Source organism: Schistocerca cancellata, chromosome 2 (assembly GCF_023864275.1).
Source record: "Schistocerca cancellata isolate TAMUIC-IGC-003103 chromosome 2, iqSchCanc2.1, whole genome shotgun sequence".
Lineage (NCBI taxonomy): Eukaryota > Metazoa > Arthropoda > Insecta > Orthoptera > Acrididae > Schistocerca > Schistocerca cancellata.
This window is the reverse complement of record NC_064627.1, coordinates 593,701,416-593,721,966: the sequence shown is the minus strand read 5'-3', so window position 1 is coordinate 593,721,966 and position 20,551 is coordinate 593,701,416. Positions and strand designations below refer to the sequence as shown.

Sequence of the window (20,551 nt, the reverse complement as noted above, 5' to 3'; positions counted from 1 at the left end):
TGATGTTGTGTGCTGTCTTCTGTCGTCGGTTGTACGCAGTGCTGACCGCATTGCCATAGAGAGCAGCTGTTATGTAAGTAGTTAATGTGGTCTACAAACGCATTGATCAGCCTCGCTGCGAAACCGCAGGAGGCTGTAAAAGTGGGGTTTAATTAAAACACTAGAGTAATGTAAAATTAAGCATTAGTTACATACTTTTTAAAGTATTGTGATTGAGGAAAATATTCTTTATTTATTTCTTTGATATTTTAGGTTACAAGTAATAGGCATAAGTTACACACATATTTTTAAACTGGTTGTACATTTTGTTTGTGAATGTTTTGTTAGGGACTGAGAGAAATATATTTATCAATGCTGGTTCAGAAATAATATACAGTATACGGGGAAGTTACAGTCTTATAACTCTAAGCCTCAACGTTACCACAGAATGAACTTTTTCCCTTGTCAATTACCGACGTCTGTCTGTTTACTTGGAATGGACGCTATAATGTATGATCGGAAGCTATAAAATAAATATTGGTTTAAATACTTCGATAAAAATATTACAACATAATAGAATGCACAGTCAGTTGTTATACACAATATACCAGGTTTTAAAAATACAACGCCTTCTCTCTGTCTCTAGAGAACATCTGCTGCAGCAGTTAAAGATGTATCTGTAGTGAAATGGTGCGCTTTGGTGCATTTCTTCGTTATTCGAGAAGGTTATTCAGACTATAGCTGACACTACCATGTTACCTGGGGTGGTCACTCCAACTCAAGTCCATTAGTTTCTGCCTTTATATCTTTCTGAAGAGGAAGTTCTATGCCAATGAGGTGAGTGCTTATGATAACCTGATTGCTTGAAGAATTTCCTCGGAAATAATACATCTATTGGTCACTTTAGTCTCAATATATTCTGTTTAAAAAGAATGCAAGAAATGTCCCAACATCGATTTTTAAAGACATGTACGGAATGTATCACTGATATCTTTGTATCAGATATGCATTCAGCCTACTATCAATGTATTTTATTTCCTTTCACTCCTATCATACGTCACGTTTCGTGCCTACGTCTGTAAAGCAGACCGCTCGACATCAATTTTGCCAGGAACATAAGTACTGTTACCTCCCCGGATATAGCAGATTTTCCTGAATCATGCAGGTTATACAAGGATACGCTTATACCTCTGGCTTCAAACAATTTGATTTGTAACATATGCCGACAACACTATTATAGAGCGTCAAGGGACATATAAAAATTAATACTGAGTACGAAACCTTTTTTCAAGAATAGTTTTAGTGAGAATTTGTAACAATCACATACCCCTAGGAAAGTCAGAGTTGGAGCAAACTTTTATAGGGCGGCAAATAACATTTACTACGTGCACAACTGAAGCACTAATTTAGTTTACTTCATGAAACTACTGTAAGTCCCAGCACAGTGTCAGAGTTTCTCCAAGTCGAAACATCAAGAGGTTTGTTAAGAGGTGCACTGGTTCAGTGACGCCCCAAGAGATAGCATGCTACTGTGTCTTTCCACTATTTTGGAACGCTGTGTTTTATATCTCTTGATAGTTAAGAATATTCTAGAAACTTTTTCGACTAATACAAAATATATATTACTATCACTAGCACTACTACTGCTACTGATGCTATTATCTCTACTTCTATTACTATTGCTATTCTATGATCAGACCAAAAATCACGTTTGGTAGACACGTGCCACTTTTTAGGTAGGAGTAAGTATCACACAAGTTTTTAGGACTGGAGACAGTCATATACACCTGCCATAATACTGTTCTGAAAGTTTAAGGAAAGCGATAATAGCTGTAATATGTAGTGAGAAACAGTGAAACGCTCCTCACTCCTTCCGTGTTCCATAAACAATTTGGAACATCGCCATAGATATCTTCGGAAAGGATCATGCGTTTATCGGGATCGATGGAGGAAGGAGAGAAGGCGCTCCCTCCCTATTAGGAGTGAGAGGTCCTTTAACTCAGGACACCACACACACACATCTTCTCATAGGAGCGGCCCGTGTGTGTTGCCTCCGCGACGCCTCAGGCCTGTTGAGTTCTGAAACGTGGCGAGCATTCTGCTGGGTGGGTACTCACTTGGCCGACTCCCGGTCACCGCTGTCGATTATTTCGACGATGTCCCCCTTCTTCAGCGACAGACCATCCGCTTCTTCGGCTGTGAAGTCCTGCGTCGCGACGTACAGGTCAGACAGCTGCAGACAGAAAGTAATCTGTTCAGTCGTCAAACATCGAGGTGCACACATGGAAAAACATTATAAGCACACATCTTGGCTGCATATATGCATTCTCCATCTTCTAAAAATTAATTAGGAGTATCCAACATAGTAGCTCTGCGGAAGAAAAAGAATATGCCACGCAGTAGAATTTCAAACGCATTCCGCTATCTTTCCTAAAATTAAAATGAAAAGTCAGTCATAAATGTGAGATCGCTGTAAAAATGCGAAAAAAACTAAGACGTTAGTTCAGCTACAGGAAGAATTTTAAAATAACTTTGACAGGCAATGAGTATTGCGTTATCTTCCAAATTTTCTCTTTCTTTAGCTGTTGGCACAATAAAAGTTATGCTTGTCCAAAAGATATATTTAACTGTAACAAACTTCTGGTTATATAGCTGCTCCGACCCTCAGTTTCCTGAAATAGGACAGACATTTTTATATTTGAAGTGATTTTAAAGGTGAGGATCGCTTGGCCATCTGTCAGTCCTGCAAATACAGCTCCAAAATGAAATTATTTAAGTCGCTGTTAGCGGTGGGTTATTGTATATTATTTTTGTGTTTCAGTAAGTGTTTGGATACCGATGAGACACAACAATTGAACACCGTGATATATAAATTACAATTCTATCGATCTCTTATAGGCAAAGAGGTGAACAGCTGCGGATTCTTCACAAACATAAAATGATTTTATCTGTACTTCAGATTTGTTTTGGCACCTCCAATATACAACGCTGATTCTAAATTGAACAAAACAGCTATACTTGGCACAATCTGAACTGACACAAAATTGAAAGAGAACGTAGAAATGTTTCAATGGCTGCTATCTCGAAGGCCACGACCATTACCATAATAGCATAAATCAGTTTCATGTATCTACTTTTGTCGAATAAGTTTTCACTTCCCATGAGATTGGAACTGCGATACACTGAATGGAATGTTACGACAGAAGTATTCTGAAGGACTCTGACTAAATTTGAAGCGATATTCTAATGTTTTTAATTTGTGAAATAACTCATTAATCAGATGATTCGTTGCGAAAATAAGAAGTTCCTTATGTGAGAAAAAATAAATCATCTCCTGTAACACCGCAGTTGGAAAAAAAAAGGCAGTAACATAGAGAAGCTATTGTGGCCGTCCGCTGTAAGAGGAAACAGTTCAAATGTATACGACTGTTACACAAATGACGATGTGGTAGTTTTGAGTTTTGACACCTGATTATCTACGTAGTTTGTTGTAGCGATGGTCTGTTAACGGGAAAGGTAATTTCTACATCTGCTGTATAGACTAAGAACACGAAACATCCTCCCCTCCCTTTATCCTCCGACGACTACTGTCGCTACTAAGGCAGTCGCAGTCACAAACAAGCGACTGCTTCAAAAATGAGCTTCTCGAGGCATCGTACTATTTTATACCGCATGTTACTAATTTAACATGCCAGTTTACAATTTAATGACATCTTAGTGAATCATCATTGGCACATCTCGTATGATTCGTTATATATCTCGGAGGGTAGAGAGAGTTCTGACGAGTCACACGTGATGTGCCACGACCAGTATATGCCATGCCGTGTAGCGCAGAGTTTCTAATGTCAATCTTTATCGAATCGGTGACATTCGTGTACAAAAATGTTTAAAGAAGAGGTGAGATTGGTTGGGAGTTTCTTTAGCCATGATAGGACAGTAACCTATGGAAAATTCAATGTCAGTGGGAGACATCGGGAGGCTAAAGCTGAAAGGTTACCCTTATAAAATTACCAGAAGCCGGGGTGTAGTCCAATTTATAAAATAAGACTTGTCATATATGCTACGGAAGCATAAAACTGATAACATCGATTAAATTATCGCGCCTACAGCTTATCTCGATTTCTTCATTCGTAGAAGACCCACGTTGGACGTTAACGTGAAAACAAACGGAGGGTGGGGGGAGTGAACCCATATGACGCCCGAATGTTGCATCTAGATGTGGCGTATGGCGCGAATAAAAACATGATATCTGAGGAGCTTGTCACAATGAGGTGTGCAGTGAACATGGCAGCTTTGCGGGAGTTAATCGACTCTGAACGTGAGAGGATTACAGGTGCAAGGCCCATGGGTCATAACACATCGGAGGTTACACTGTAAGCTGGGTTTCCGAGGACAACACTGTCTAGGGTGGGATGCGTAACTCGCCGGACAGGAGTACAAGCGTGTGAGGAGCTGGTAACGTTCCTGCAAGAATTCTTAACAGTGTCAGCAGGTGTACGCTTATATAAGGATATCGGATACGCTCAATTTTTACTTCAATATAGGCAGTGTTGGTATTAGAGACTGGGTAAGGTTTTTGACACTGCACAGATACCAATATTCAAACCACATGTTTTTGGAGAATCTTTGCTAACTCCCGTATCAAGAAAAGCCAGGAGGCTCATTGTAGCGTTCTCAGCGATAAACTAGATACCAATATTGAAACCACAGGTTTTTGGAGGATCTTCGCTAACTTCCGTATCAAGAAAAGGCAGGAGGCTCATTGCAGCGTTCTCAGCGATACACTATTAAAATATAGTATCTAGACTACACATGACTGATGATGAGAGAAATAATTAATCGAAGTTTCAATCTAATTTAACAGTTTTGTTGCTAATTTAACGACTACTTTCACTGCATTAAAAACATTACACTTTGTGTGCATTTGTCGTTTGTTTCTGAGCTATTACGCACTACACTCTTTCTTTCTTTTGGCTTTCAGTGGCTGATGTCTAGTGACAGTCACTTGTGACGTATTTCTGCCTGTTTATGATTAATAAGGTGCCGTTACCGACAAACGGTGGTCCGACGGAATTTGAACCTCGTTCTTCCCGGGTACGGATTCGGTGTTTCAGCCAATGCTCTGCCTCTTCTGGTACCTAAGGAAAGAAAACGGCTTTATTCACAAAGGGCGAGATATACCAGTTGCTATTTGGAAAACCCCTAACTGGCCTTAGCCGAAATTGCTTATAGTGTGAAAGATAGATGCATATCGTAGCATCTGACGCTTGCCTGAAATGACGTTCTGTACTCAAAGCAAAAAAATAATAATCTTGACGAGAAATAACTTTTTATTTGTTGCCCTCTAGTAAGCCCCTGGTGTATTCGTGAGCATATTTTCTGAGGAAAGGCATCCATGTTCTTATTCAGTTTTCACCATGCGCTTTGGGACGTTGTGCTCGACAAAAAAACAGGGGTTCTAAATATGCTTGACGGTTAATACCGTACAAGACCAGAGTCGCTTTTACGGGCAAGGCTCTTGCAAACTGAAGCTTCTGAGCACGACTCAGAGCTTCGACCTACTAATGTCTCTCTCATGGTAGGTTGAGACTCACTGGAAAAAATAAAAGAAATGTTATCCATCAGCAAAACAACTGGCTTACTAAACAGTTGTTCTTCCGCCCGATTCTTGTGTATTTCTCGTCAATGTGGAACCATTACCACGTTGCATTGACAGAAAAAATAGAGAATATCCAACTCAGAGTGGCACGTTTCGTCATACATTCATTTAGTTCAGCGCGAGGGCATACCTCAGTAAGAGACGCTACAAGAGTGCCATTATGTACCACAGATTGGTTTACTGTAGCCGTGCTAAGAGCGTTCTTTCCAAGAAGAGTTGTTCAACACATTACTTTCTCCCAAAAACGTCTCGCGAAATGATCACGACGAGCAGGAGGAAGCAATATATTGGTTGACTCTTGTAGGAGTGCAAGCTCTCTGAATTTTAAAAGCAAACCACATCGTGATACACAACGCCTGTCTTGTATTAGATGATTTAGCTGAACATCTCCACAACGGGCCGGCCGCGGTGGCTCAGCGGTTTTAGGCGCTTCGGTCCGGAACCGCGTGGCTGCTACGGTCGCAGGTTCGAATCCTACCTCGGGAATGGATGTGTGTGATGTCCTTAGGTTAGTTAGGTTTAAGTAGTCCTAAGTTCTAGGGGACTGATGACCTCATATCAAGTCCCATAGTGCTCAGAGCCATTTGAACAATTTTTTATTTTCACGTCGCTTTCGCGCTCACTAAACAAACCTGTAACGAAATGCGCTGCTCTTCTTTTGATCTTCTATATTTTCTCTATGAACCAAATCTGATATGCATGCCAAAATTATGAGAAATATTTAATTTTTGATGGAAGGTTCTCTATGAACCAAATCTGATATGCATGCCAAAATTATGAGAAATATTTAATTTTTGATGGAAGGTGGTTTTTTTAAAATACGTGAACAGTCTTTCCATGCATTCTGTCTCCTTTTTCTTTACTTTTATGGGGTCGTTCCACTTGCAATCGTTTCGTAAGCATAGTTTCACATATTTAATGGATGTGACTGCTTTCAGTTATAGTTTGAAAATCGTGTAATGATACAGGAGCAAAGATTTGCAATAATCTGTGAGCCATGCGCTACATTTGTTTATACTGAGGATCAACTGCCCAGCCTCTGCAGGTCTTCCTACAATTTTGCCACAATTTTGTAGCGTTGTTAGCTGCATACGACAGCATCGGCGTGGAGCTTCCAATAACAGGGTGACTGACATATAGCTTTTTACAGGACACGTACCACAGAAACGTCTAATCAGACAACAAACTTGATTACACATTCTCTTATGTTCAGGGTTGCCATAGTACTCAGTTAATACAGATACGGCTTACAGAGTAGTTGCAGGTGGTACTTACGGTCGGTAACCCAGTTATTGTGATACGCTTTCACTGTTTCACGCCGCGCGGGATTAGCCGAGCGGTCTAACGCGCTGCTGTCATGGACTGTGCGGCTGGTCCCGGCGGAGGTTAGAGTCCTCCCTCGTGCATGGGTGTGTGTTTGTCCTTAGAATAATTTAGGTTAAGCAGTGTGTAAGCTTAGGGATTGATGATCTTAGCAGTTAAGCCCCATAAGATTTCACACACATGTGAACATTGTTTCACTGTGCGGCACGCCGGCCGTTGTGACCGTGAGGTTCTGGGCGCTTCAGTCCGGAACCGCGCGACTGCTACGGTCGCAGGTTCGAATCCTGCCTCGGGCATGGATGTGTGTGATGTCCTTAGGTTAGTTAGGTTTAAGTAGTTCTAAGTCTAGGGGACTGATGACCTCAAATGTTAAGTCCCATAGTGCTTAGAGCCATTTGAACCATTTTGAACTGTGCGACACATTTAATTTACGAAGGAGAATGTCTGACACTGTCTACGACGCTAGTGCATACACAAGGGGAAATTTATGAGAGTCATGAATGCATTTCACCCACCCATAAAACCAGAAGCACCAGTGATGTAAAAAAATTATTGCATACATCCTGAAAGATTTTATGTTATTACTATTCTCGGCATCTTTGGCACTTAAATGTAGAGGTAACGGCCCTCCCCCTTCCCAAAGCCAAACAATTGAACTGCAACTGATACGATAATATACAGAAAAATGATAAAGCTATTATGATCTTGCAAAGGGGAGTCGGTAGTTTACCTTAGCAGATGATCGTGTCAATGCATTTGGTACTAATTACTCAACTGCTGCTGCAGCTATCATATCGTATGCCTGTATAACGGCGGACTGAGAACATTGATCCTTCCCAAGTTCCTCTGTCCTCGACTGCGACTCATTTCATATTTTGATACAATTGTAGCTCATTTGAAAAAAGTTATTGTGCGACATGATCACAATCATTTCAAACGAAATGACTCGTTTCGAATGGCATCGGCGTTCCCAGATCGTGAAATACGTGCTGTGGTCGAAACCCACCACTGAAGAAACTACGTCGGCCAGTGTGACTGAGCGGTTCTAGGCTCTACAGTCTGGAACCGCGCGACCACTACGGTCGCAGGTTCGAATCCTGCCTCGGGCATGGATGTGTGTGATGTCCTTAGGTTAGTTAGGTTTACATAGTTCTAAATTATAGGGGATTGATGACTTCAGAAGTTAAGTGCCATAGTGCTCAGAGCGAGTTGAACTTTTTTTTATTTTTATTTTTTTGAAGAAACTACACTGCCCGGCTGAAACGGGAAATTTCGTATTAAATTATTGTTACGTTGCCTGACAGTAAATTATTTTCGATACGATAAAACACTGTAGTCTCCAGCTCGACTAAAATGCCGATCTTTCCGAAATATATTAATTTTGTCGAGAGCAAAGGACCTATGAAATTCCATCGGGGTATGCGTGAAGCTTCTTTAACACGTGAAGAATTCTCTCTGTCGAGAAAGGGAACTTATCAAGATGTGACAGTGTAAGGTGAGACTGAAGGGCGGGCGAGTTCGGCAGACCTCTGTCATCTGCGTGTCGACGCTCCAGATGCTGTCGCCGCAGGAGCCGCGGCGGACGTCCTCGCTGGCGGTGTAGAAGTGCCGGCTGGTGGAGGTGACAGTGTCGCTGCTGGCCAGGCTGCGCCACGGCACGCCCGCCTGCCCCTGCGCGTGCGGCACGTCGTCCGTCGAGCTGGCGGCCGTCAGCGTCGCCGCCTCCTCGTCCTCGGCGTGGGCGGGCAGCTGCAGCGTGGCGGCCGAGTACATGGAGAAGCGGTGGGCGGCGGCGCGCGCCGGCATCCGCAGCGCCGAGAACACGTTCAGCGGCTCGAAGTGGCTGACGCCTGTCTCGTCCAGCAGCGTGTAGGCCACCTCGCCCGTGAGCACGGCGCGCGCCGCCTCGCGCGGCACCACGGCCTGCAGGCCCTGCTTGATGATCAGGATGGGCGCTCCCGGCCTCGACCACGGCCGCCGCGACACGAAGTCCTCTATGGCGAGCCAGTTGCCGGCCAGCAGCAGCGCGGCCGGCACGTCGTGCGAGGACTGCAGCGGCGGCGCCGCCCTGTCGTCCGTGAGGGCCGCGCTCTGGCGCACCAGCTCTCGCAGGTACGGGTCGCAGCGTGCCGAGTCCTCGTCAGCGTCGACGGAAGCTTCCTCTCCGACGCCCGGCGCCGTCGGCTGCAGGCGGGAAAGGGCGCGCGCGAAGCTCGGCCTCCGCTGGGCCAGCTGCCGCATGACGGTGAGGCGGCGCAGCACGTCCAGCGCCAGGACGTCTCCTGCCAGAGCTTGCGTGATGCGCGGGTCCGACAGGACGGCCGCGAGGGCGGCGGCCGCGTCGTGCATGTCCAGCGCGCGCGCCAGCCCGATCGCCTGCGTCACGAGCGCGCGCAGCTCTCTGTCGTCGCCGGTGTCGGCGTCTAGGATCTGCCGCTGCAGCTGTTGCTCGCTGCACTCCCGCACCGCCTTCACTATAGCCTTCTGCAGCGTCGCCGTCGCTTCCTGCAACTCGCCCGCGCCTCTCTCCGCCAGACTCTCGGAAACTTTGTCCAGCACTTGGCCGACGAGCTCCGGATTGCCGTGCGATATCTGCTTGAACGCGTCGCCTACGATCTGCTGTCGGCTAGTCCCGTCTACCGACTTCAACACTGCGGTGACCTTCTCGACGACTGCGTCCATATTCCGTTCTCGCAGTAGCTCCTCCAAGACGGCGACGTTCGAGTACGCTTCGGCGCCCAGCATTCTGGCGGCGCTCTCTCGCACGCTTCTCACGTTACTCGGCGAAACTAGGTAGTGGTGCAGCGACTCCACGAACGCTTCGGCTGCTTTCTGTCTGTTGTCGGGTTCCAGATCGTAGACGTCCTTGAGTAGCTCGTCGAATACCGGGCCAATGGCCGCTATTATAGCGTCTCTCGAACTCTCTCCGGAAGTTTCCGATTTTTGGGACGCGGTGACGACGACCGCCGAGACGACAGAGCGGATGAACTCCTTCACAGTCTCGCTGCCTACGGTTACGGCCCCGGAACTGGCGAGCCTCATGCTTTCGAGCACCTTCTCCGAGAGGCTGGCGGCGTCCAGCGGCGCGCCCTTGGCGCTCTCTAGTACGTCCCCGCTGAGTTTGGCGACGCTGGCCAGCACGTCGGCCATTCGGACAGCGGCGGCGCCGGAGAGCGCCAGCTTGTTCGTGATGTGGTGCACGACTTGGGCGCCCGCGCTGTCCTCGCGCACGGCCACCTCGGGCAACTCTGCGGGCACCTGTCTGCCCACGGCCATTCCCGCGTCCGATAGTTGCCGCAGCATGCGCGCGTCCACTGCCGCCTCGCCGCCCGACACGTGCACGGCGGGCGGCCGCAGCAGCCGTAGCTCCTCCGGCGTCACCTCGAAGCCCTGCACCGAGAACTCGAAGCCACCCTCCGGGGAATGCTGCAGGTCGGGCGCCACGAAGCGCGGGCCGTCCTTGGTCTCCACCACTTGGCCCGGGATGAAGGCCACGTGCTCGTCCGTCTCGACCACTCGGCCGGGCACGAACCTAGGACCGTCTGCCGTGTCCACCACCTGGCCGGGTACGAAGCGCGAACCTTCCTCCGGAGTCGAGATGACCTGGCCCGGAATGAAAGTCGGTCCCGCTTTCGTCTCTACTATCTGACCGGGGACGAATCGCGGTCCCTCTGGAGTCTCCACGGTCTGCCCGGGAACGAACTTTGGCCCGGTTCTCGTCTCCACCACCTGGCCGGGCACGAACTTTGGTCCGTCTCTCGTCTCGACAACTTGACCCGGTACAAACTGTTCGCCCTTCTCTGTCAGAACCACCTGACCTGGTACAAACTTTCCTTCTTCTTTCACAAAAATTCCTGGCACAAATCTGACCTCACCATTATCTCCGTGTACAAGTTTTCCAGGTACCACTTTTCCTGCTGGTAGTCCACTGGCATTTCCAGGGAAAAATTCTACTCCACTAGTCGTCTGCACCATGTGTCCATAAATAGATTCTTTCTCTTTCATTGTCAGTGCACCGATAGTACTAGCACTAACAGGCAAACCTTCGAGTATTTTTTCTGAAAGAATCACGTCCTCGATACTCTTAGCCACAGCAAATTGTCGTACAGTCACTCCATCTTCAGAGACGTCTGTCTTTCCCGGAACAAATGTTAATCCTTTTGATGTCTGTAAAACTTGGCCTTCGACGAATTTTGGTCCTTCTGCTGTATCTATTGTTTTTCCTGGCAGGAAAGACAGGGTTCCATCCTCATTCTTCACGCTTATTCCGGGCACAAACTGTAGTGGAGTGTCGTCAGTACCTCCGACAGTTCTTCCGGGAATGAATTTCGGCCCAGTCGGCGTTATTAATGTCTGGCCAGCAACAAACTTTCTCTCTCCTTCAGCCGTTTTTACCGTCTGCCCTGGTACGAACTCCCACTCATTTTCCATTTGAACGCTCTGACCCGGAATAAAGAGTGTCTCGCCTTCTGAAGTGGAGACCGTTTGCCCCGGAACGAACTGCGGTCCCTCTGGCGTCATTACAGTCTGTCCAGCGACGAATTTTGCTCCGAGCGTTCCATCTGGTTGCTTTTCGTGGACCACTTGTCCTGGGACGAATTTGGGTCCGTCTGGAGTGAAAACGGTCTGGCCAGGTACGAACCGTGGGCCCTCGGGTGTGTTCATGACTTGTCCTGGTACAAATTTCTCTCCCTCCCTGGTAGCTAAAGTTTGGCCAGCTACAAACACAGGAGTAAGACTGCCGTCTTCCTCTCTGACGTCAACCTTCTGTCCCGGAACTAGAGCGGGCCCCTCGGGCGTCATGACAGTGAAACCGGGGACGAAGCAACGACCAGCTGGCGTCTGCAGCGTCTGACCCGGGACGAAAACTGGCCCACTCGGAGTGTCCACCTTTTGACCTGCCACGAAACGCTGCGCCGCTGCAATGTCTAACATGAGCCCCTGCACGCGACGGCCACCTTTGTCATCGCAGATGACGGCTTCTACTCCAGAATCGAGACTGGCGACTAGGCCTGGAATTTCCTGCATGCCAGGTAGCAGGTCGGACCTCTCGCCGCCCTCGAATACTTCTTTGATACCGTCAGTGGAGTCGAGCTGTACTGGATCCAGTGCACGGATGGCGTCCTGCAGTTCTGTGGGCGGCTGCTCCAGAAGTGGCCGGAGGGGTGCGACGGCGGCCGTGGGCTCCAGAGGAGCCACGTCTGTGGGGGAGAGTGCCGTGTGTGGCGGCACGATGCCCGGCAGCGACTGACTCAGATCGACCAGTTCCGCCTCGTGCGGTACTGGCCTGGGCAGTGCCACCGTCACCGGAGTGGCACCTTCTGCTGCGGCTTCCTTCAGCACCGTTTCCATGTCACCGTCGGCTGCCAGGAGTCCCATCGTCTCGCGGCCCTTGCCAGCTGCCAGGTATAGGTGCGCGTCTGTGGGAAACTGCTTCTCGTCGAAACGTCTCCAGCTCAGTTCCTCTGCACCCACCACCGGTCCGGGAGCTTTGCCAGGGGCGGGGCTCGTCATCTTCAGTTCGACCATTTTGGCCTTCTTCATCTCGAACTGCGCCATCTTCTCTTCGGCGACCTCCGCTTCGCGCTCCCTCTCCTCGAAGAGTCGCGTGACAGAGGAGAGGTTGCCAGTGCGCTTCCTCTTCTTCTTCGCGGTGGCGGAGCCCTTCTCGTCGTCCTCCTTTTCTCTCTGGCGGACGACGTCCTCCGTCGGGCCTTCGCCCTCGAACCATTCCGCCTCGTCCGGGTCGACGTCGCGCACCTCCACGGTGACGTTCTTGCCGTGCCGCATGCGGAAGAGCACCGTGTCGGAGTCTTTGGCCAGCATGACGTCGCGGACGTCGCCGTCGCGGACGGCGGCTTCGAGGCGTGCGGGGAAGACGAGCCCGCAGCTGCGCTCGGCCACGGTGTACACGTAGCGCGCGTCCGTCTGGGAAGCCGTCTTAGTGGCCAGGACGGCGGTGAGGGGCCGCTGCTGCTCGTCGCCGTCGTCGAGCACGGGGAAGACGTAGCGGTAGTCGGCGATGACGACGTGCCGCCTGGTGCCCGCTGCCGCGCCCTGCCTCTCCAGGTAGTGGTGGTGCTCGTTGCCCTCGGAGCTGGCGGTGATGTGGCAGTGCTGGCGGCGGCCGGACCTCACCGTCATCACGGGGATGTAGTGGTGGCTGGGCAGCCCGTACGACTTGCCCGTGATGCGGCAGAAGCGGCGCGCGTCCGCGGGCGAGATGGGCGGCAGCAGCGGGAAGTAGTTGGGCTTGGGCAGCCCGCGCGCCCGGCCCGTGATGCGGCAGAACGACATCTTCAGCTGCTCTCGCTCGCCTCTGGTCTCAGCAACACGATAGTCTTCTTCTTGTTGCAACCACTCGTAGAGGGAGTACACAGCAGGCGGGATCTTATACCAGTCTTGTACCGGCAGCTGTGTGTTATCACCAGTTGGCTGTGATTCGAGGATATCAGGAACACGAGATCAAGAATTATATCTGCTGCGATGACGGATCAGGAAAGAAGGCTGTAAGTACCTCTCGAACTTTTCAGCATCACTATCCTTCCTTTAAAAGATATGTGTAGCGCAAATTCGCAGACTCATTTATCAGTGGTTTTATCCATTCTCACAATTTATGCTTTCATTCTCAAATGCGACGAAGAGAACTCCTCAAGTTACTCCAACTGCCAACGCAAAAAACTCAAGATAAGGCGCTCTGGGAGACGGCGAGATAGAGAACGTTGTTAATCCATCCTAAGAAGATTTTTCAATTTTTGATGTCTGATTCACAACCTATATTTTCATAAAAGTAACTTTTTTCTTATCTCTGTCCTGCACCAGCAGCTGTACTATGTGGCACAGTGCACTATCACCAGATGCCTCCGATTCAATGATGTCAACAACAAGATGAGATTGGTCTTTATATATGCTGCGATGAATGGCCTGGACAGGGGGCTATAGACACCACTGTTACTTTACGAAGTCGCTACAGTCCCTTTAAAAATATTTGCAGTAGTAATTCAATAACCAGTTAATTTTATCAGTTCACTCAATTTCTGCTTTCATTATATAGTACAACTAATTAAACTGCACAGGTTATGCCACAGTCGAGATAAGGAAATGGGAAAGAAGGTTGAAGAGACAGTTTCGTTAATCCAAACTTGTATGATTTTGCGATGTATATATCATCTCAATCACACCCGATATTTTCATAAAACTGATTTTTTTCTGTCATGCACGGGAGCTACCCTCACTTAGTCTGGAGAATGTTCGGTCTCTTTACAAACCTCGTGTGCACGACAGCGAACTTCAAATTCAAAAGCTTAGGCAAGTTCAAAAGGTTAGGCCGTAGGTAACTGTCTTTCTGTAAATATGAAAATCGTAGTTTTCTTTACAGAGGTAAGTGCCTATAGTTTACTACATTAGCAAAAAGTGATCCACTTCGGTAAACACCTGTAGCCGCAAATTTAGATGGTTTCACAAACTTTTTAAGTTTAGAAAGACGTCTCAAAAGCACACGAATTCACAGTTAATACCGCCGTAAACAAAAGAATTTCTAAAACACTTCACTGGTCTAGAGATCATTAAAGCAGGTTTGACACAACTGTAAGGTTGACACCGGGAAGCAGCTGATGGTGTGTTACAACATAACTTTCACTTCAATGTCAGGTCATCAAAGTTATTAGTTTATTACTCATCGGTATTGTAAGACATAAGCGAAGATAAGCATCTGGAAACGGAATGACAGGTGATGTTGCGAACGAATGCGGTTTCACAAAAGCGGTAAACGCCGGCACGAAGTTGTTACGGAGCTAACCCGCGTTAAACGTTTGCGCCGTCTCGAAAGCATCTTCCACTACGAAATCTGAACAGCTAAAGCGTTGCAAAAGTCCGGTATGCCGAACAAGAAGCGTCGAGCGTTGACTGCTTTGGTGGGAGTGTAGTCGCGGTGTCACTCGCGAGACGGTTGCTCGGGAGGTGGTGAGTGTCGCCGACAGAGCCGCAGGCGGAGCGCTGGGGGCAGGGGCGCGCGCGGGGGAAGCGTGGCTGGCGTCGCGGCAGAGGCGGAGGCAGTGGCGGCGGCGTCGGCGTCGCGGTCGGCGTCTGCGGGCAGACTGGCGGCCCGGTCCCGCGCCTAGCCGGCAGCGCAGGTAGCCGCCGGCAGCGCCAGCGCCCCCTGCAAGGTCAATGGCGGTGGCGCGCGGCCAGCGCCCGTATTTCTGTGGACGCCCGCCCGCCTTTGTCGGGCCACGTACCTCCGCACGTGCGCGAGCCCGCTGCTCTGCGCTACATTGTAGCTGCACGTCATCAGCCGCCGATCCGGAGCTCGTTTCTAGCGGCCAGGGGGGGGGGGGGAGGAGACTGTTTGTTTGTTACTAGACCACCCCAACAACTGCTGTCGCATTTTCACTACTGGCCATTAAAATTGCTACACCACGAAGATGACGTGCTACAGACGCGAAATTTAACCGACAGGAAGAAGATGCTGTGATATGCAAATGATTAGCTTTTCAGAGCATTCACACAAGGTTTGCGCCGGTGGCGACACCTACAACGTGCTGACATGAGGAAAGTTTCCAAGCGATTTCTTGTACACAAACAGCAGCTGACCGGCGTTGCCTGGTGAAGCGTTGTTGTGATGCCTCGTGTAAGGAGGAGAAATGCGTACCATCACGTTTTCGACTCTGATAAAGGTCGTATTGTAGCCTATGGCGATTGCGGTTCATCGGATCGCGACATTGCTGCTAGCGTTGGTCGAGATCCAATGACTGTTAGCAGAATATGGAATCGGTGGGTTCAAGAGGGTAATACGAAACGCCGTGCTGGATCCCAACGGCCTCGTATCTCTAGCAGTCGCCGGCCGGAGTGGCCGAGCGGTTCTAGGCGCTGCAGTCTGGAACCGCGCAGCCACTACGGTCGCAGGTTCGAATCCTGCCTCGGACATGGATGTGTGTGATGTCCTTAGTTAGGTTTAAGTAGTTCTAAGTTCTAGGGGACTGATGACCTCAGATGTTAAGTCCCATAGTGCTCAGAGCTATTTGAACCACTAGCAGTCGAGATGACAGGCATCTTATCCGCATGGGTGTAACGGATCGTGCAGCCACGTCTCGATCCCTGAGTCAACAGATGAGGACGTTTACAAGACAACAACCATCTGCACGAACAGTTAAAAAAAAATGGTGCAAATGGCTCCGAGCACTATGGGACTCAACTGCTGTGGTCATAAGTCCCCTAGAACTTAGAACTACTTAAACCTAACTAACCTAAGGACAGCACACAACACCCAGCCATCACGAGGCAGAGAAAATCCCTGACCCCGCCGGGAATCGAACCCGGGAACCCGGGCGTGGGAAGCGAGAACGCTACCGCACGACCACGAGATGCGGGCACGAACAGTTCGACGACGTTTGCAGCAGCATGGACTATCAGCTCGGAGACCGTGGCTGCGGTTACCCTTGACCCTGCATCACAAACAGGAGCGCCTGCGATGATGTACTCAACAACGAACCTGGGTGTACGAATGGCAAAACGTCATTTTTTTAAATGAATCCAGTTTCTGTTTACAGCATCATGATGGTCGCATCCGTGTTTGGCGACATCGCGGTGAACGCACATTGGAAGCGTGTATTCGTCATCGCCATACTGGCGTATCACCCGGCGTGATGGTATGTGGTTTCATTGGTTACACGTCTCGGTCACCTCTTGTTCCCATTGACGGCACTTTGAACAGTGGACGTTACATTTCAGATGTGTTATGACCCGTGGCTCTACCCTTCATTCGATCCCTGCGAAACCGTACATTTCAGCAGGATAATGCACGACCGCATGTTGCAGGTCCTGTACGGGCCTTTCAGGATACAGAAAATGTTCGACTGCTGCCCTGGCCAGCACATTCTCCAGATCTCTCACCAATTGAAAACTTCTGGTCAACTGTGGTCGAGCAACTGGCTTGTCACAGTACGCCAGTCACTACTCTTGATGCACTGTGGTATCGTGTTGAAGCTGCATGGGCAGCTGTACTTGTACACGCCATCCAAGCTCTGTTTGACTCAATGGCCAGGCGTATCAAGGTCGTTATTACGGCCAGAGGTGGTTGTTCTGGGTATTGACTTCTCAGAATCTATGCACCCAAACTGCTTGAAAACGTAATCACATGTGAGTTCTAGTATAATATATTTGTCTAATGAATACCCGTTTATCATCTGCATTTCTTCTTGGTGTAGCAATTTTAATGGCCAGTAGTGTATTTTAATAACGATTACTGATTCCACTGAAATTTCCAACATCTTCACATTCGTTGAAGTAAGGAAAGGATATTCTAAGTTTAATCTTACATAACTAATATGAGACAGACGTTTGACAAATACACTGTTCAGTCACATTTATGCCACCACCTGTCAAAGGCGTGAGTAAACAGCTCTTGCAATGCAGACTGCTGCGATACGTGCAGGAAGAGAGGTTCTGGAAGGTATAGACAGGGATGTGGAATCATGCCGACTCCAATGTCGTAGACAGCTGCGCTAGGTGCCTCGTCTGGGGAGCCATGGCGCGAACAGCCCGATCGAAGGGTTCCACAGATTCTCGAGTGGGTTTAAATCCGCGGCGTTCTGTGCCCAGGGGGTTACGGTAAACTTGTCCTGCTGCTCTTCGAACCACTCACGTAACTGTGAGCTGTGTGATACGTTGCATTTTCCTACTGGTAGATACCATGGCCACCAAGGACAAACAAACTGCATGTGGGAGTGGATATGGTACTCAGGATTGATGCATACTTGTGTTGACCCATTTTGCCTTCAAGAATGACGAGATCACCCAGGCAAAGCCAAGAAAACATTCCCTAGATGATAACGCTCCCTACTCCGTCCTGGACTCTACCGACGATTGTTGCAGGTGTTTGCTTTCAGACGTTTCACGCCGTACACGCCAACGGCCATCTGTCCGATGCAGCATAAAACGTCATTCATCTGAGAAGATCACCTGTCACCACTCAGCGGACGTCCAGTTGCAGTATTGGCGTGCAAATTCCAGCCTTCGTCGCTGGTGAACAGCAGCCAGCATGGGTTCGTGAACCAGGCGCCTGCTAAACCCTTCGCTAAACGGTCGTTCAGCGAACACTGTTGGTAGACCCTTGGTCCATGTCGGCAGTCAGTTGCTCAACAGTCACACGTCTATTCGCCCTTAAACATCTCTGCAGCCGTCGATCATCCATATCATTTTTGGCCGGGGTGCGCCCAGCTGCCTCGGCGCCGATTTCGGATAGCGCCATTTTGCCACGCACGATATACAGGGCGATCAAAAAGTCAGTATAAATTTGAAAACTTAATAAACCACAGAATAATGTAGATAGAGAGGTAAAAACTGACACAAATGCTTGGAATGACATGGGGTTTTATTAGAACCAAAAAGAAAAAACAAAGTTCACAAAATGTCCGATAGATGGGCGTCGTTTGGTGATGATCGTGTGCTCGGCCGCCGTTTCGACATGCTTGGCCTCCCAGGTCCTCAGACCTCAGTCCATGTGATTATTGGCTTTGGGGTTACCTGAAGTCGCGAGTGTATCGTGATCGACCGATATCTCTAGGGATGCTGAAAGACATCAGACGCCAATGCCTCACTATAACTCCGGACATGCTTTAGAGTGCTGTTCACAACATTATTCCTCGACTACAGCTATTGTTGAGGAATGATGGTGGACATATTCAGCATTTCCTGTAAAGAACATCATCTTTGCTTTGTCTTACTTTGTTATGCTAATTATTGCTATTCTGATCAGATGAAGCGTCATCTGTCGGGCATTTTTTGAACTTTTGTATTTTTTTGGTTCTAATATAACCCCATGTCATTCCAAGCATGTGTGTCAATTTGTACCTCTCTATCTACATTATTCCGTGATTAATCCAGTTTTCAAATTTATACTAACTTTTTGATCACCCGGTACTTTAACCATTGCGGCACGCGAACAGTTTACGAACTCAGTCGTTTCGGAAATGCGTCCACCTTTGTCCAAAAAGCCAATCATTACGCTCCTTTCGACGTGAGATTGATCGTTCCGTTTCCACATTACGACAACGACTGCATTATTTTCTGCGATCCTCATACACTTTACATACCCTAAACTATTAGCGCTGTCACATTCCGTCTGGGAGCGATTATTGCACACTGACGTCGAACATAGGCGATACTTACATTAAAGTGACTGGACCGAGTACAAAAATGTATACGATACTAGTTGTGGATGCAGAGCAACCCAGCACTTCTACATTGTGTGTGCAGTTTCCGTAAGCCATCGAAGTACACACGTTATAATGTCAGCAATTACAAAGGAGTAAGGGAAAAAGTGTTAGGCGATGTCTGCTGGCCCGGTGGTCGAGTCGTAAACCGTGTGTATGCAAACAGAGAGGTCGCGGAGCACGGAAATTTTTATCTGCCTTTAATTCAGCGTTGAACGTGGTTCGGATTCCGCGAAAACTGCAGATCCCCTTCCCCCGGTTATATACCTGGGATAGATTACAGCCATGCAAATTGCCAAGGACGCGTCCAATTGAAAGTTTTGACAATGAGTCATACAAAATTATTAATATTATTATTATTATTATTATTAGAAGGTATTGCCCTCTATATTGGGTGTTCCAGGAGGAATGGTCAATGTTCAGGGATATGACGAGGCCGATCATTTGAAGCAAAAAAGACTATTAAACATGGACTCTAAAATGCACACCTTTAGAGCTATGAGCACTTGTTGATCTTCGGTACTGTGAAACACATCTCTTCTAATGCAAGCTCTTTGCTTTCGATGTTTTGAGAGGAAGTGGTATGGACCAAAACAAGGAAAAGATGTCTAGCAAACTTCGGCTCTAAAATGCCTACTATAAGAGCTATGAGCATTTATACAGTAGAAGAGATATGCTTCACAGTATCGAAAAAGAACACGTGCTCATAGCTCTTAAGCTATGTACACTCCTGGAAATGGAAAAAAGAACACATTGACACCGGTGTGTCAGACCCACCATACTTGCTCCGGACACTGCGAGAGGGCTGTACAAGCAATGATCACACGCACGGCACAGCGGACACACCAGGAACCGCGGTGTTGGCCGTCGAATGGCGCTAGCTGCGCAGCATTTGTGCACCGCCGCCGTCAGTGTCAGCCAGTTTGCCGTGGCATACGGAGCTCCATCGCAGTCTTTAACACTGGTAGCATGCCGCGACAGCGTGGACGTGAACCGTATGTGCAGTTGACGGACTTTGAGCGAGGGCGTATAGTGGGCATGCGGGAGGCCGGGTGGACGTACCGCCAAATTGCTCAACACGTGGGGCGTGAGGTCTCCACAGTACATCGATGTTGTCGCCAGTGGTCGGCGGAAGGTGCACGTGCCCGTCGACCTGGGACCGGACCGCAGCGACGCACGGATGCACGCCAAGACCGTAGGATCCTACGCAGTGCCGTAGGGGACCGCACCGCCACTTCCCAGCAAATTAGGGACACTGTTGCTCCTGGGGTATCGGCGAGGACCATTCGCAACCGTCTCCTTGAAGCTGGGCTACGGTCGCGCACACCGTTAGGCCGTCTTCCACTCACGCCCCAACATCGTGCAGCCCGCCTCCAGT

The 20,551-nt window shown here is 48.7% G+C and overlaps 1 protein-coding gene across 1 annotated transcript; it reads right to left on the bottom strand.

The window, feature by feature from the left end:
* Positions 1 to 212: 212 nt before the first annotated feature.
* Positions 213 to 15,006, bottom strand: LOC126162233 (uncharacterized). The gene is made up of 2 exons (XM_049918602.1): positions 8,489 to 15,006; positions 213 to 2,212 (listed from the first exon to the last, which is right to left on the bottom strand). The coding sequence occupies exons 1-2, from the start codon at positions 13,256 to 13,258 to the stop codon at positions 2,093 to 2,095; spliced, it is 4,890 nt and encodes a 1,629-aa protein (XP_049774559.1). The 5' UTR covers positions 13,259 to 15,006; the 3' UTR covers positions 213 to 2,092.
* Positions 15,007 to 20,551: the final 5,545 nt, after the last annotated feature.